Source organism: Lutjanus erythropterus, chromosome 19 (genome assembly GCF_056507025.1).
Source record: "Lutjanus erythropterus isolate fLutEry1 chromosome 19, fLutEry1.hap2, whole genome shotgun sequence".
In the NCBI taxonomy this organism is placed as follows: domain Eukaryota; kingdom Metazoa; phylum Chordata; class Actinopteri; order Lutjaniformes; family Lutjanidae; genus Lutjanus; species Lutjanus erythropterus.
In genome coordinates, this window is record NC_139335.1 from 1,642,644 (window position 1) to 1,659,445 (window position 16,802).

The 16,802-nt window shown below is 41.0% G+C and overlaps 1 protein-coding gene across 1 annotated transcript in view; it reads left to right on the forward strand.

Moving 5' to 3' along the window:
- The window catches only part of ngfra (nerve growth factor receptor a (TNFR superfamily, member 16)), a 41,043-nt gene extending 25,006 nt beyond the window's left edge, over positions 1-16,037 (forward strand). The window contains exons 4-6 of the mRNA XM_084744745.1: positions 4,108-4,348; positions 5,918-6,141; positions 15,678-16,037. Of these exons, the coding sequence (XP_084600871.1) occupies positions 4,108-4,348; positions 5,918-6,141; positions 15,678-15,730 (518 nt within the window). The 3' untranslated portion in view covers positions 15,731-16,037. The remainder of the gene's footprint in view (positions 1-4,107; positions 4,349-5,917; positions 6,142-15,677) is intronic.
- The last annotated feature ends 765 nt before the right edge of the window (positions 16,038-16,802 follow it).

Sequence of the window (16,802 nt, forward strand, 5' to 3'; positions counted from 1 at the left end):
AAAGTCCTGGTGTGAGTTGCAGAGTTTTGGATGTAGTGTGCCTTAACATTAGAACAGCTAAAACGGTCATATTTATTTATATGTGCAGTAACTTTGTGAATTAAAAAAAAAAACCACAACGCTGCTGGTCCCTGACTTTTCCTAAAAGTCTCATTTAAATCACTGTTATATGGTTTTTGCACAGTTCATGATGCATCTTGGTTGCTTAGCAACTATCGTTGTCTGAGTCAATAAAACCTCACAAGTGCATTTCATTTCCAATTTCAATACAAATAACTAATTAGACTCACACTAAAATTTATATTGAAAAGATAAACTAACAGAATAAATGCATTAATCTCTTAGTCTAATATTTATCCTGAGAGATAATTTTTTGAGTTTGGAAATCAAAGGTCGTTCTGGTAGTTAAACAATTCTGGCACTTCTAGTGTTAGAATGAGTTTCTTATACAAGTTCTTGTAAATGATGTAAGTTCCAAACATCTGCCTGTAAGGTGTTATATTCAAATGATGTTTATAGTAGAGTTTGAGACAGAGGACAGGATGGGACACACGCCGGGCCTTATTTCTCACATATTTCACAGGCTCACGTTGGATCCGGGCTGTACTATATTTATTTATTTATTTTTTTTTATTTTCATTTTTCTCCTGGTTACGTGGTTACTCAAGATAATCCACAGACCTTGTTGTGAGCAGTTTCATGCAGGATCTATTTTCTGCCCATCGAACTACACCTGCAAATCTCATCAGCACACAGGAGGAAGCCTGCATGTGGCATTCAGCATGTGCCATCTAGTTCTATAATATTAGAGAGAAGGCAGACATCTGTACGGTCGACACTAAATCTGTGTGTCTCAGTAGGTGAACACCATCATGCAAAAAAAGTTAGGTGACAGTTGTTGATATGATATGAACTCTTCAGGGTTTATTTATCCAGGATTTAAGAAACCTTCCTCTGAGATGTATGTTGTCACTTTGCAATGAAGCAATGAAGATTACATTTAAAAACCTAAACAACAAAATCTCTTTGCTAAAACAATCTTCCACAGTACTGTCTAATCCACAGGACACGCTGTCAGCAGTTTTCACGCTGAGGATTTCTTTGGTTTGATGCGCCTCCAGTGGAAACTGTGACAGACAGTGAGGTCTGTGGATTATCTGGAGTAACCACGACATAGTTTCTGGAAAGACACTGCTGCTGAATTATTAAAAGTGTAATCTTTCAATGCTGCGAGCAGCACAAATGAAATTTCATCCACCTCCAGTGAATTGGAGTGGAGGCAAAAAATATTTAGGAGGTAGAATGTCTCAAACCTTGGACAAATAAAATGAAAAGTGTCTGCATGGCTCACCTAGATGTCAGCAGAGTTTGACTCATCTCTAAATTAAAGCCACCACATTTTTAAACAGAAAGTTTATGTATATACAGTAAATTTAAACCTAGTTTTGAAATAAGCTGTAGATGTGGCTTAGCACTGATGTGTTTCCTGTGGAAAAAAAAAAAAGAAAAAAAAAGACAGTTAGGGATGGACTTGTCACAGGAGCCAATAGAGGTGTAAGAAAAAAAAGAAAAGATTTTCCATGATTTCGATATAAAAATATAGCAAATAAATTGATGTTTTATTTTTTTGTATATATTGTTAAGTAGCATCACAATTCAATCTCTCCAGGAAGTTCAGATGCTGCGATTGCAAAATGTGGTTTTATCCTCACTGGAGCAAAATTTGTGACTTTTTTTTTGCTCTCGCAGCTTCACTAAAAAAACACCTAAAAACATCGCAGTGTGCATGGAAGTTTTTCAGAAAAGCTGCAACAATCCCAAAAACAGTCTGCCAAATCCTGGGGAGACTGACAATATGACTGGGGATGTGATCTAAAAGGATTTAAAAATGTTCTTTTCTCAACTTTAATATATGTAGTGGTTGTGTGAGTTATAATAAACTGCCTGGTTAGCACTGATTCACTGTAATCACTGTATTGGCGTCAGCTGTCAGAAGCAGAACAATTGTAAAGTAGGACGACCCCTGAAGTATTTGGGATGGAGCGTCCCAGTCTGTGGCCTTGGAGGAAGCCTCAGGGGTCTCCACAGGGTTAATCCTGCGAGCGTCAGTATGGAGCTAATGAGGAGCAGCCTGAGGTTCTGCTGGGAATTACAGGCTCAGATCTGAACCAGGCTGCACATTCTCCATCCCCACCAGGCTGCTGAGCTCAGAGGAGTTTGGGTTTTTGGCTGGACGGGCCCTCTCCTCAGCCCGCTGTAGCGTACCCTGAGGGAGGGAATAATCTGCACGACGACTCCCTGAGCTCTTCTACCATCTGACAGAATCGCTGCAGTGTTACTTACTTTGATGTGCAGCGCCTTTCTAAACAGAAGCATAATCTGACAGGGCTGTAGGAGAGATTTGATGGATAAAACTGTGTTGTCAGGACAAGTCATGCCCATCAGAGTGGGTCTGGTGCTGCTGCGACACGGGGAATATTACACTGAATCATTAATGGAGCTCACAAAGAAAGAGGAAATAGGACAATTTATGAAAATGACTCTTCTCTCCAGGCTTCGCTGTGATAGAAACCAGATCCATCCAGTAGCACAGATCCTTCCTGCCTCTCTGGCCTCAGCAAAGGCTACACTCAAAACTCTGACCTCCCTAAAGCCCCAGACTTTGTTCTGCATAGATCCACATGGCTTTAATGTCATGCAATGTGCGGAGATCACATAGACGGGGACGTAGTGAAAAGAGACCTGGCGTGCAGGACCAAGGCCTGGTGGGTGACAGATATTTGCCCCCCTCGTCGAGGAACATTCCTTTTCTTTCTGCAACGCTGCAGCTCAGCCAGAACCCATCTGTCGATCAGAAACAGCTGCTGCATGTGTGCAGTGTATCAGACATCTGGTTGGGGACTTGTTGATCACACCCCAGCAAACAAGCAGAGATAAGATGTGAAAGTGTCTCATTGTGACGCTGGTGCTGTGGCTCTGTGGATGGCAACATTAGTCTGCTGATTCACCACTTTGTTCCAGATTGGAACATCTCAACATGCTGACCAGAGGATGAATGCTAAGAACTAATCCCTTTACTTTTTAATGGAGAGGATGGTTTTGACTGAAATGCTAATAGCACATTTTAGCATGCTAACTTGGAATAAGCTACAGCCAAGGTGGGGTTCTTGCTGGGTTTGGCTTCCAGCACTCCGGGGTAAGTTAGCTAACCACTAACTGCTGTTAGCTAGGTTAGCCCTGGGATGCTGGGAACCAAAACCAGTAAGAGCACCTGCACGATGCATTTGATGTCGGCCTCTGAGATGGCGTTTGTCTCTGTGACCGTGGTCGTGTTCATTGGGAGGCTGCTGTTACATGTTAGGACTGTTTGCATGCAGTGACTTTACTTGTGACTCTCTCAGTGACTTTACAGTGTACTTCTTCCATCATTGCAAACTGCAGCATGTTAGCATCGTCATTGTGAGCATGTTAGCATACTGACATTAACACTTAACTAAAAGCACCACTGTACAAGCCTCACAGAACTGCTAGCATGGCTGTAGACTCTCAGGGCCACATGTGCAAACTTGGTATCACCCCCAAACAAATCACAAATGTGATCTACTGACAGAGTGCAGTGAGGACCGAGTGTTTCAAATATGGAAGACAGCACACACTGCCCATTTAGTATGTTTGCCGTAATGAACATTCAGTGTGTTTCTACCTCAGTGTGCAAAATACTGGGATGAGAAAATGCAAATAGGTTCATTTAGCACACGCACTGTGATTTACCAAGCCTGAAGATAATTTGAGGTGACTGTGACTGCATCTGTATTTCATAAGTTTGAAAGGAAGGTGCTAATCGGCCTCTTCCTCTAACACCTCTGTGGGATCGAGTTTCATTTTACTCTTGCAGTCATTCTGCTTTCTATCCAGACTCCCTCGTTGTTTGCACCTGTTGTCATTTATTATTCTTAGCTGATCACCTGCAAAACGCAACCAAATGTGCAATATGTTAGAATGCACACGCAGTTTAGCTCTCTTTATCTGGGATTTTAGTAAATCAGACCCTTAGCTTTGTTTGTTCCACAGGCTAATCTCTCTGATGTTCTTTTGTCTCCCACACAGATCCTCTCCTCCCAACATATTCCACTTCCACCTCAGACATGGGTCCGTCGGCACCCTCCTTCACTGATTACTTCCCCAGCGATGGCTCCGACAGTCCGATACCAGGAGGGGAGACGACCACATCCAGCGCCGGCTCCCCTCGCTTTCTTGGCCACGGGCTCAACGAAAACCTCATCCCCATCTACTGCTCCATCCTGGCTGCCGTGGTGGTGGGGCTGGTGGCTTACATTGTTTTTAAGAGGTCAGTCGGTAGAAATAAGAAGGTTGAAAAGCTGCTTTGTGGTTAAAGACATTAGCACAATTGGGTTTGGCACCTTAGCCACAATATAATCCAGGACAAAGAGGGTGAAGAGTGATGGAGATGATGGTGTGGTGGGTGGTGCTGGACGGTGACAGATGTTGCTCTGGGCTAAAACATGAAATATTCAGGCCTGACATGGCTAAAGAGATTTTGACCCACTTCCTTGAGAATCACTCAAACGCACCACAATGAGTTTTTCTTAAGAAAAGGTTAATGCATCACAGAGGTCACAAACACATTAGTGAGGACACACATGCAAGCACTCATACAGACAGACACAGGCTCAGGCTGAAACACATTTAACGCAAGTAAACAAGCTCATTAGAGGCATTGATTGTTTGAAAAGTGCCGACCAGGGGAAATTCAAGTGCCAGATTTATCAGCAGTCACGCACACATCTGGGTAGTTCTCCTCACATACTTAACTTCATACATAAACAGACTGCAAATTACATGAATTCCTTCAACACCCCATATTTTATAAGTAAACACTCAGAGGTGTTAACTGTACTGTACCACTCAATAGCTCATGAATATTTTAATCATTGATTCATGAGTCATTCATCTTCTAAAGAACAGCTTATTCATGCTTTCTGAATTTTTTATGAGCGTCTTGTTTTCTATTCTATTCTTATCTGGTAATATGCAGCACTTATGTTGTTTACAATGTTGATTCAACATTGAAATTCATGGGAATTTCTTCAATAATAGGTCCTCGGTTTCAGATTGAGGTGGACAAAAGCAGGTTCCTCACTTTCAGTGGATGACTGTTGATTTTACTGGCTGAAATGGCACTCTCACTGGCTAATTAAGCTAAAGTTAGCTCCATTAGTTTGTTGAAAAAAAGCAGCCTCCACTTAGACTTTTTAATGTTTCAAACTCACTTGTAAAAGGGTCCTAAATATCCTCCTGACAGCTAAATGCATTTGTGCTAATATACTGAGGCTGTGCCATATTTTCTTGTATTGCAGTATGGAGCTAGTGGTTTAACACCTGATTCTGATTCTGTTTTATTGTTAGCCTGTTTTTCTTCTTAGCAAACATACTTTGTCAGTATGTTGTCACTTACCTGTGAAATGACTTTTCACTATCAGGATTAGATTCATTCCATCAGATAACATGAGCTGTGTGATTAAATTGTTTTATCCCATTCAAGTTAGCAGAGGCTAAACTGAAAGTTAGCTGCCCACCTTGTTTCATGGGCTGCACAATGGCTGAAGCCCTTTCTGTAGCTATTAAGCTCGTTAGCTGGACATGCTAACAAATCCAGCATATGTTAAAGCAAACTAGTCTGTTCTTTACATTGCTGCTCTTGTGTTTTGTTATTTTAGAAAGGATAAAAGATGGGATTTAGTTTAGAATAGTAGCTGAATATCTGACAACAGTCCTTTAAAGTGCTCTTGGTTGTTGCTCTGTAGCTCAAATCTGCTGCAGACAGGATCATATAACTTTATTTATTATATCGAGTGGATTGCTATCCTCCTCTCACATGCCACTTCCTTCTCCACAGGTGGAATAGCTGCAAACAGAACAAGCAGGCAGCTAACAACCGCGCGGCTACAAACAACCAGATGGTGACACCGGAGGGAGAGAAGCTGCACAGCGACAGCGGCATCTCGGTGGACAGTCAGAGTCTGCAGGAGCAGCAGCAGCAGCAGCAGCAGCTGCAGCAGCAGCAGGCCCAGGCTGAAGTCCAGGCTCAGCCTTCACACTCACACACACAGGAACAGATAGGTAAGACTGAAACGCACTCTTTATTTTTTGTGATGAACATGAGTATGTCAGTATTTTCATGATGGAACCAGGACAATAATATACACAGGGCATTATTGTAGTGTATCAGTTTTCGCTGCAGTTGATCACATTGTGTTTCAGGCTGCAACTAATGATTATTTTTTATTATCGAATAATGTGTGGATTATTTTCTGAATTAACTGATCAGTTGTTTGGTCCATAAAATGGTGAGAAATGTTTCTTCTCTGCTTCTCACATCTCAAGGTAGCGTCCTTAAATGTCATATGTTAGATATGATAGATAGATAATCAGTTTACTGTCACAGATGAGTAAAGAAACCATAAAATATTCACATTTGAGAAGCTGAAATCAGAGAATTTGGAATTAAATTGTCGATAAATAATCCACTGTTGGAACTCTAATTTTGTTATCTTTTTTCAAAATTTGCATTAATGCATCAATGATTTCAAGCAAATTGGAAAACAATCAGATTTATTTTAGATGTTGGAGATTTTTATCTGACGCAACACTTTTGAAATCATTGCATTCAGCTTCAATTTGAGTATTTTATGTGAAATACATTTGCAATATGAATTTTGGTCCAAGCATCAATTAACCAGACCCTGGTATCTGTTAATTGGCCCCAACCCACAAACTCATATGCATCACAGAATTTCTAACTTCAGATAAGGCACTCATCCAAGCCTGAATACATTCCTGCTTCACACCGAGCTGTTTTAGCTGCCAAAGAAAGTCATTGTCGATTACATCAAGATACTCTGCTCAGATGTGAACATGTGTGCTGGATTTCCAGCATTGTGCAGGCCTTATCCTCAGAGCGAAGACACATTTCTGGGGATTGAGATCAAAAACAATATCTCAGCTATGAGCAGGACTAACACCTCGCTGCCAAGGGCAGATAGGTGAGGCCAAATCTTATATACACTCATGATGTATTAGACTCCAGGAATGCAGAGATTGGGATGGCGAGGCCTTGTACCAACATGAATGTGAGACGTGTACTGAACATTCAAGTCATTTTGTGTGAATGTATTAGTTTGGCTGTCTGCCTCTTAATCCTAAATGTTGCTGTGTACCATCAAAATGAGGCTAAAATATTCAGCACTGACAGTTTCTATCTTAGTGTGCAAGAATTGCAGTGGATAAGCAAAGTATGTAACTGCAAATGTTTGATCTATATTTGCCTTTACTACTCTTACTAATCCTCTGTATCTATATTTGTCTGTCTTTGACTCATGAAGTATTTTCAGTGTATGTCTGTAGGACTGTCTTCGCCACGTAGACTTTGCAAGCCAGACAAAATCTGAGAGGTTCTGTGAAATTAACTCACTAGATCGTCTGGCTCAGACGGATAAAAACAACATTATGCACTTTACTGATCTATTATAAAGCAATTTACTGTGAGCTTAATTTACTTCTTTCAGTGCAGTGCATAAAGAGAGGGAGAGAAACAGTGTCTAGTTTTTGTTTTTTAAATTTATTTTTTTGATATGTACTTTGAACAATGCAGTCTTTCTCAGTTAAGTATCAGCATCATGTGTCATGCAAATACTCCACATTTCCCAGGTCTTATCAAAGATATTGTTTTTAATTTTTAGTTCATACATTAAATAGACATCCTGGACAATCTCAAACCATTGTTCTCTCCCTGGAGGGTCAGCTTTATACCAGTGTCTTGTTCTAAGTATTTTGTTGGCTATAGGCAGAATTTTTGCCAGATATCTATTCCTCCTTTATACAGCATCTTCAGTTTTCCCCAGGTACAGCACAGTTATTTGAAGCAGCATATCTCATTATATCATCCTTAGTTGCATTTACATTATTCCAGTAAGGCTTTAGTGTAGTGCAGCTCCAGAAAACATAGGTTGCCAAAAAGCCTGCAGCAAGGTTGCTGGGTCTTTAGCTGTCTGCTTTTGATTTGAGGTGTTATAAGAAGTAAGATTCTCCCAACCAAACTTGCTCCATATTTGTGATTTGGTACAGGGGAACTAGCTAACCACTAACAACATGTAAAGCTTTGTCTGTCAAGAAACTCTGTAAATCACTGAATGTTGAGGCAGAGCGCCCGGAGGACATTAGCGATAAAACCAAAAAATATTTTCCTCACGAAATATGAGCAAGTTTCACCAAAATCAGTGTTTGCTTGTGTACAGAAATCAGTCCCCCCAAAAACATGGCACTCCAGCTTTCATCATCATTCTCATTTGTGGTCTAATAATCAGTGAATTCATCAAATCACAGTGCCACATATTGATGTTTTCCATGCTAATATGGTGCTCAGGAGCACTGGGTCCTGTAGTCTTGTATATCTTGTCTTATCTTTAGCTGCTGGTTGGCTAGTTAGCTCAAAGTAGATGCTAACAACATGTAAAACTTGAATGGCAATGAGAAAACTTTGCAGAATAAATCACCAAAAATTAAGACAGAGCAGCCGGAGGACATCATAGAGAAAGCCAGAAAATATTTTCTCCATGAAATTTTAGCAGGTTTTGCCAAAATCAGTGTGTGTTTGTGTACAGAAATCGATCCCCCCAAAACACAGCACTCCAGATTGCTTTTTACAATTTAATTTGTGTCTCATTTATGAGCTGATAGTCAGTAAATTTATCAAATCAGTGTGCCTCATTTTCAATGTTGAGACGGTGCTCAGTGGCCCTGGGTGCTGTAGTCTTGCACATCCTGTTTTATCTCTGATGAAACATGAAAAACTTCTCTGGCCATCAGAAAACTTTGTATCATCAATTGCCCAAAGTTGAGGCAGAGCAACCAGAGGATCAGAAAATATTTTTTCCTTGAAATATGATCCAGGTTCACCAGCGGAGCTCACGAACAGGGATCATGCCCTTCAGCAGGCTACCGACAAGTCAAGGCCAATCAGAGGGAAGTGGGCTTAAAGAAACAGGGCAAATAGGTATGTTTTTAACCTGTAAATCAGATCAGAGTCCCAGAATTAAAATATAAAGGTGGAAATGAGCATAATAAGTCCTATTAAAGGGTAATTGTAAACGATAGAAAATAAAAATGTGTGTAATACTGTATACCATGATACCATGTCTATGATAACTTATGTTACTGTGAAAATCTCGTACCGTTGCAGCCCTATTGGGTACCAGCACAAGAAAATGAGGCTTGTTACACAGTGAGGTATCTGCACAGAGTGAAAAAAAGGAGGATAACCTTTAAACAGCTCAGAGAATAAAAGCGAGTGCAGCAGGAATGAGATGTGACCTCTGCAGAGCAGTCTACCCTCCCTCAAATAGCACTTACATTAAAGACATGAAACCAGCATCTCACTCGATCGTTCTCATAAACCTCAGAAGCTTTTTACCTGAAGAAGAAGAAGAAGTCATGATCTTGTTATTCATTCAGTCATTCATGCTTCTCTCCCTGAATTTCTCTCTCATATGTTTTCTTACTAGTCTTATTGAGAATTATAGCAAAGCTTAAAAAATAGTTATACAGGGATAATAATGTGCTAACAAGGCAAACAGCTGATAAATCCTCCCTCCAACAATCCCCACCACTGTGTCTTTTCTGGGATACCAATTACATTCTAATGAGGCTTGGGAAAAGCTTATTTTGTTTTTGTGTTTTGTTTGAGTCCCCCTTTCCATTCTTCAGCTCAACAAATGCAAAGCCTGCTGCACGTCGAAAGAAAAGAAGGAATTTCTTTTGGAGGAACAGCTCGGGTTTGGTTCATTGAGAAGATGACTGCTCTGTTAACCCTGTCGCCTCTTTAACTGATTGGCTCATTAGCAGGTGTTATGAGATGGGATCCAGGCCTGGTCTCGCCGCTACATCCAGCATCAGTGTTTAGCACCTGCTAATTGGCGTTAGCACGTCTGCAGGCGCGGAGGCCATTAAAAAGGCAGCAAATGCCCTCGTGCTGGGGGTCGTTGGTTCTTCCACAACCAACTGGTTCTGTTAAAATACGTGAGAGGGTGAGAATATGCGCCATAAATCCAAGATAATCGTGGGGGGTTTCCTGTTTCCAATGAACCATATTTTACTGGTGGCTTAAATAATGGGAACACCTCCAGTCAAAACAAGTCAAATAAGCCTTTTAAAAGAGAAATAGAGCAATGAAAACGTCCCGTGTTTTGACTGACAACATTCAGAGAGGGTATTCCCTGCATGAGTCACTAGTGAGGGGTGAGAGCTCCTACATGAAGGGTGCTCGGCCTCGTTTCTGTCTACTCATCTCCATTAAAAAGAAGCGTCTATCTGTGCAGCAGCCCTCCCTCCCTGCACACCGACACAGCCTCCTCTGCTGTCTGCTTCCCCCACCTGAATCGTGCATATTGAATGTGTTTAAAATTTAAACAAAACTCAGAGCCCTCGCTCGCAACACCCATCCGTGCATCGCTGCCCTGTGTTTGACCTCACAGCCTACACAAAACAGAGTCGACGCAAATGTTGGTCCTAAAATTACAACTGAAAATCGTGCAGCAGCAGGCAAAAGCTCCTGAATATAAGTAACCCAGATTGATATTCATCAGAGTACAGAGTAAAATCAGTAGACTGGTTTCCATCTGAAGCCCAAAAGGAAAAAGGTATATAAAAAAATAAGCCTTACTGAAAACTGTTTGTTTCAGCAAATTGTGTCCAAAAATCAGTACAACAGTCTAAATAGTGAGTTGCGCTAAAGTAGTAGTAGTTTCCCTGCTTCCTCCTCCACATACTCACTGTAATCCTGGAAATGTCAGCTCAAATATTTTGTGTTAGTCACATGTACTTTTTGATTAAAGTTGATTGAGCCAACTCAATTTTTTTTACCAAATGCAACTCAGAATTTTTATTTACCCCTCTCACTGCAACAAGTTAGCAGGCCTGAAGAATTTTCAATATAAAAACCCATTAATTCATGTTCAGTAAAGTTCATATTAATTAAAAACTGCAAGTTTAGCAGGTGTGGAAGTAACTAAATTCAAATCCTCAAATTAATTAAATCGCTTTTTTGGTAATTTGTCTGTAATTAGTCTCTAATTTTACTCACTATGCAATCTACTTAGTTACTTTTAAAGTCATAATTAAGTAATGAGTACAGTTTGAATTTATTCGATCCTTGCATTTGCATTTTGTAGCCAATATGGCTCAACAGGCCAATGAAACCATGATGTACTGAAGAACGGATGAATACTTTGTACTTTTTGTAACAACAGTACTTTTACTTGTAATTGAGTAATAATTTCGGTAATGTAACAGTACTTACTTGAGTTCAAATGTTGTGTACTCTTTCCGCCACATGAGTTAAATAAGTTTTACTGTCACTCAACATTTTGAAGTTATTTTCAAAACATTTACTCCTTCTAAAATATTATCTTATGACTCATAAGCAGACAAACACTCACGCAGTGAACATTTGGCATTAATTTGAACTCTAATTAATGTGAAACTGGCAAACTAAAACAGGAAGAGAAATTTCAAAGGAAGAAATATTGGCTGTCTGAGAAGAGAGTGTTTCAACTTAGCATGTTTCCTTAATCTCTGATGAAATATTATGGAGAAATTGCAATAAATATACCACAGATTTCTTCTTTAATATCAGTTTAGTTCTGCACGACCAGCAGAAGCTCAATACTACATTTGTCAGTGTGTAATATTATCCAGCAGCAAGTTACAGTAATAATGTAGATGAGTCACATAATACTAATGCATATTCAATAACAGAGGATGGATGACTCATAATTTGTTGTCATTCTCCCACATTAAAGAGTTTTGATGAAACTTCTCCGTGCAGAAGGATTCCCACCACTGCTGGATGACAACAGCATTAGTCACTGGTAATATCAGTTTCCGTTTTTCATTTTAGAGGTGATGGACTTTAAATTGGAGCCGGCCCACAGAGCTCACGGCCTTCAGCCTTGGGGGTCACGAAGACAGAGCTTTGAGACTGCTGTGCTGTGAAGTAATCGTTGGTCCTTTTCTACCAAATTGGTCCCAGAACTAAAAATCTCTTTTGCACATCCCTGTTTGCATTTCTGCGACATCTGAAGAAACATGAAGATTAGGCAAAGTAGTGCGATACATATTAAAAAAGGATGAAGATGAACATTACGACTGTGTGACTCAGCCAAAAGAAGAGATTTCTCAGTCAGACCCATTGCTCCTGATCCTATATCTGCTTAGACAGCGTCTGATCAAATATTAATTCTAATGTTTCTGTTCATTTTTTTCCAGGGACACAGTGAATACTTTAGATCAAAGTTCACTTACAACAAATGAGTAAAGTCATTTATCATACATGACTGCAGAAGGAAAAATAAACCTATAATAAACCTAATATAACCTGCATCAGAGGTTTCCTTCAGGAATATTGTGCAATATTTTGAGTATTCTTCTGCCGTCACAGCTGTGCAGTGAGCTGAAGACACTTCCAGTAAAGGTTATTCATTTGTGCGTGGTGCAGCTGTGGGCGTGGTTTTAGGTGTGATGACAGCGTGAAGGGTCCATGGAAACAACTCGACTCAAACAAACAATGGCGGCTCCTGAAGAGGTTAGCGTAGATATCTTGATAGCATCAGCTATATTTTTTCGCTTTTCTTCCAGCCAGCTTCGGTTCCGTGAGTTGATCTGATTGGTTGAAGTTAGCCCGTGTTAGACGTGACAGAGGGTCCATCCAATCACTGACCAAATGTTGTTTGAAAGTGCTTGCCCTTTTCCAAACACTTTCTATGGACAACTTCCCAGATGGTTCTGTGTAACAAACCATCTGATGCGTCAGGTTAATGTCACCTGTTTAACCAGCCAATCAGCTTCAATCAGTAATGAAGTCATCAGATCAGTTACAAACTGTCAGCTGGTCGAAATCACAATATTCGGGAATAGATGGGAGAAATTCACAAACGAGGGGAGATCTCCTGTCTCTTCTGTTGAAGGACCCATCAATGGATTTAAATTCTCAACCCTCTCATTTTTTCTTTTTTTTTTCACTGTTTCATCAATAAATGCAGCTGTAGGTAGTAACTCACTAACTATCTTCATTTATATTTTAAGATGCTACAAATTATATCCAATAAAGCTGAATGATTTTGGAAAAATATCTAATTGCCATGATTTTGACACATATTAGAGGGTTTGCAAAACAGATTTAGATGATTATCATTAAAAGACTTCAGCTGCTGTTTGTAAGTGCACCAGAAAGACAGTGAAGTGTTCTGGGGGGAAAATCCTGCATAGTAAAAAACATACTACAAACCTATTTAGTGCGTAAGAGAACTTATAGCATGTTCATGTGGAATTTCAGACAGCTCTGAACTTAATGTTCCTGAAAACTTGAATTTGGCTTCATCAGGGTTGAGTGAGTGTGATTCAGCCAGTTTTGATTTATCAACAACTCACCAGCTGATTTAAATACATAAATCTCTATGATGAAACTTTGAACTTAGGGAAGAAAACACTGCATGTGTAGAAATTTGACACTAATTGTGAAAATATGTTTTCAGGCCCTTTAGAGAGACAATAAGACACTTCTGAAAAGCTGCAAAATGACTATGAGTGATGCATCCTTTACATGTCTGTGTCCGGGGGCCAACTGACTCATAATCTGTTCATGGAATTTGTCGTTTAAATGAAAAAGTAATAAAAGTCGTGTGATGAATCACTGCCCTCAGGGAGAGATAAGTAACGTAGCAATGTGTGAAACATGATAATATATTTTTCAAATTAGTAAAACAATCCCAGTATCTCTTAAGGTTCTGCTGGGAGTCCCTGTGATTAGCATGAAGCCGTCTCAAATTCAGTCCCAATCAACAAACTTTATCCCAACATCGGGTCCAATCAGGACTACCTGAATGTGCTGATTATAAAGGAAAGAAGAAGAAGTCTTTTTGGAGTTCACATTTCAGAATGGATTGAACTGGTTCAGTGGAAGACAGCTTGTATTGATTCTTGGAAGTGGACAGCCATGTGGCCATTGTTATTGACGCTGCCTCCAAAATGAGGTGCGATGTCAGTTCAGACACAGCTGCACTGACATGGAAGCGTAGGTGCGAGCCACTGTGCGTACGCCTGCGTCACAGATGGATTTGCGCTGGGCAGCATCAGTGTCTCTCTGCTCTTTGTCAGTGACGATGCCTGCAGAGTGTCTGTTTAAACAGGAAGGAAAGGAGAGGAGCGCCGTGGACTGTGGCCGTCACTGGACAGAATCAGTGTGGACAGACGCAGTGAACAGAGGGGCAGCGCAGAGCAGTCCAAGTGTGCTTTATAACAGTAAAATATGAGGAAAATGATGGGTTTTTAAGAAGAGAAAAGGAATGAAAACAGAGGGAGGGGATGACGTTATAAGTCGACAAAAGAACCCCCCTCTTCTAAAGCTTTAAAATAAATCCTCTTGTACTACACTTCCCTGGCACAAGGATGCATTTATAAAGACGAGAATACACCCACCTGACTCGGGGGTCCTCTCAGGAACGCCTCTGCATTCCCCAGGCGTTTCCATGGCTTCCCTCAATTGACAGCAGGTTAAGAGGTTTGTGGGAAAAGTGAGCGTTTGTCTCTCATCCTCATCCGGCTAATGACTCCAGTTTAACAGGTTCTGGATGAGTGAGTGACACCACAGGGCCCCCTGCAGGGAAAAGTGTGATTATCAGGGCTGTTAGGGTTCTTCCATGCAGAGGATCTCTTTGTGGATCGAAAGCTATAATCTTTGTGAAAAACTTTCTCCTATGAATCAGAACTTAAAGGGGCAGTTCATCCCAAAATTAAAAATACAGATTTTTCTTCTTACCTGTAGTCTACCTAGAACCTAACAAAGAAGGATTATAAGTAGAACCAAATGTAAAACGTTCCATCCAGAACCCCTATGAAAGGCCTTCACCACCAACATGGAACCAGCTTTGTTCTGGGTTTGGGTTCTCTCATCAAACTATCTAGATTAGGCATCTCTAAACATTTTCAGGCCATGGACGCCTCAGCTGATAGAGAAATGGAGCAGGGACATCCTACTACATATTTTGCATTGAATATTTTCCATTCCTCTCTCATGTATGATTACCTAAGTCTGCAGCAGTTATAGCATGGCTAACATTAGCTGTGTTAGCCTCACCCTCTGCACTTTTGCTGGGTGGACAGTCTCCCAGAGTCTCTAGCACAAGACTATCTGTGCACCTGTGTTTTAGCAAGTTAGCTAGCTGGCATGATTGGACAAGGATGCATGGGTCGCCTTTTATCAGTTTTGTGTAAATTAAATGCTTTTAGTTTGTTTTTCAAATAGGCCATTTGCTACATTGGATTCATGTTAATGTGTACTTTTAGCAAACACTAATTTTGGGACCCCCTGCAGTAATTGTGAGGACCCCCTGCTGTCCTTGGACCCCCTGTTGAAAACCCCCAGTCTAGATGGATAAATAGCACTCCAGGTAGCAGGAGAATACTGCGTTGGGACAAATGAAAATCTGCATAACAGTGTGAACAGGAAAAAGTTTCATGTTAAAAAATTATTTGAATATCACCACAAATCACATGTTTTCTCCCAGAGCCTGACGGATTTCTTCTCTTCTTCTCTCCCTCTGCAGTGGTGAGAGTGGACGGCGGCCCGCAGCCTGACACGCCTCCCCCCAAAGTCTGAGGAAGAGGAGGGAGAAGAAAGGGAGGCGTCAGAGCTGAAGACAGGGAGAGGAGAGCGACGACTTGAACCGTGGACCAAAAAGAAAGGGGGGGAGATGTAAAACGGACTGTGATGATTCATACGTGAAGTGACCACAGAGGCAAAGACTGGACTTGTTAGGACCTCCCAGCACCTTTGGGCCACAGTTTGACTCTTCATCCCTGCATATAGAGTCCAACTCTATCTATCAGTGTGCCTGGACACAAACTGTACGGCAATATCAACCACTATCTGTACCAACGTCACTGGAAATACATAATCATAGATATACGCCAGTGCATCTCGTATTAACTGACTATTCCAGTATCTAATATTGACATAATTCTCACTAACTGCCAACTTAGCATCCTCTGCCCCCTTTCTACGCTTTCCATCTTCCCTCTAATTCCACATTCACTAGCCATGAAACGTATGTGCCTGAGAGGTAAATAGGCAGAGAGGTTCTCCATTATCTCCACTTTCTTTTTCCTCGTGCATCAAAGAGACCTTTTCTCCTCTCACATCTTCCTCTGTGGCGTCCCACTCTCAGATAATCCTCTGTCTCTCTCTCTCTCTCTCTCTCCGTGAGGATTCACTCTATTAGACCCCCGCCGTCATCAGCGATACAGAAAGCAGCGGGGGGCCGTGAGTCACTCCCAACTTCATCTGAAGTTTCTCCTTCTTTTATCATTTAACCACAGACGCATTCCATGGCATGTTGTCTCGTAAAATGCTCGCGTCTTTGTTTGAGATTGGCTGCACCGACTGATGCAAGTGACTCATATTTTGGGAAGAAAGGTCAACTGCTGTGTAGCTAGCTATTTTTCATCCTGCTCTCCTCAGCCTCCATCCCCTCGCTCACTTAGACCCTCCACTGCGCCTCCAGGGATTGTGTTGCAGTAATTTTATGCTCATAATGTAACACACCCGAATGTTTGTCTCCTGTTTGTGGTGCATTGCTTTCATTTTGCGGCTTGAGTTACACGGCTGATTCAGCGGGCTGCCTCCACGGTTCTCTGTGACGGAACCTGGATGTGGAACATGAGAGAAACAT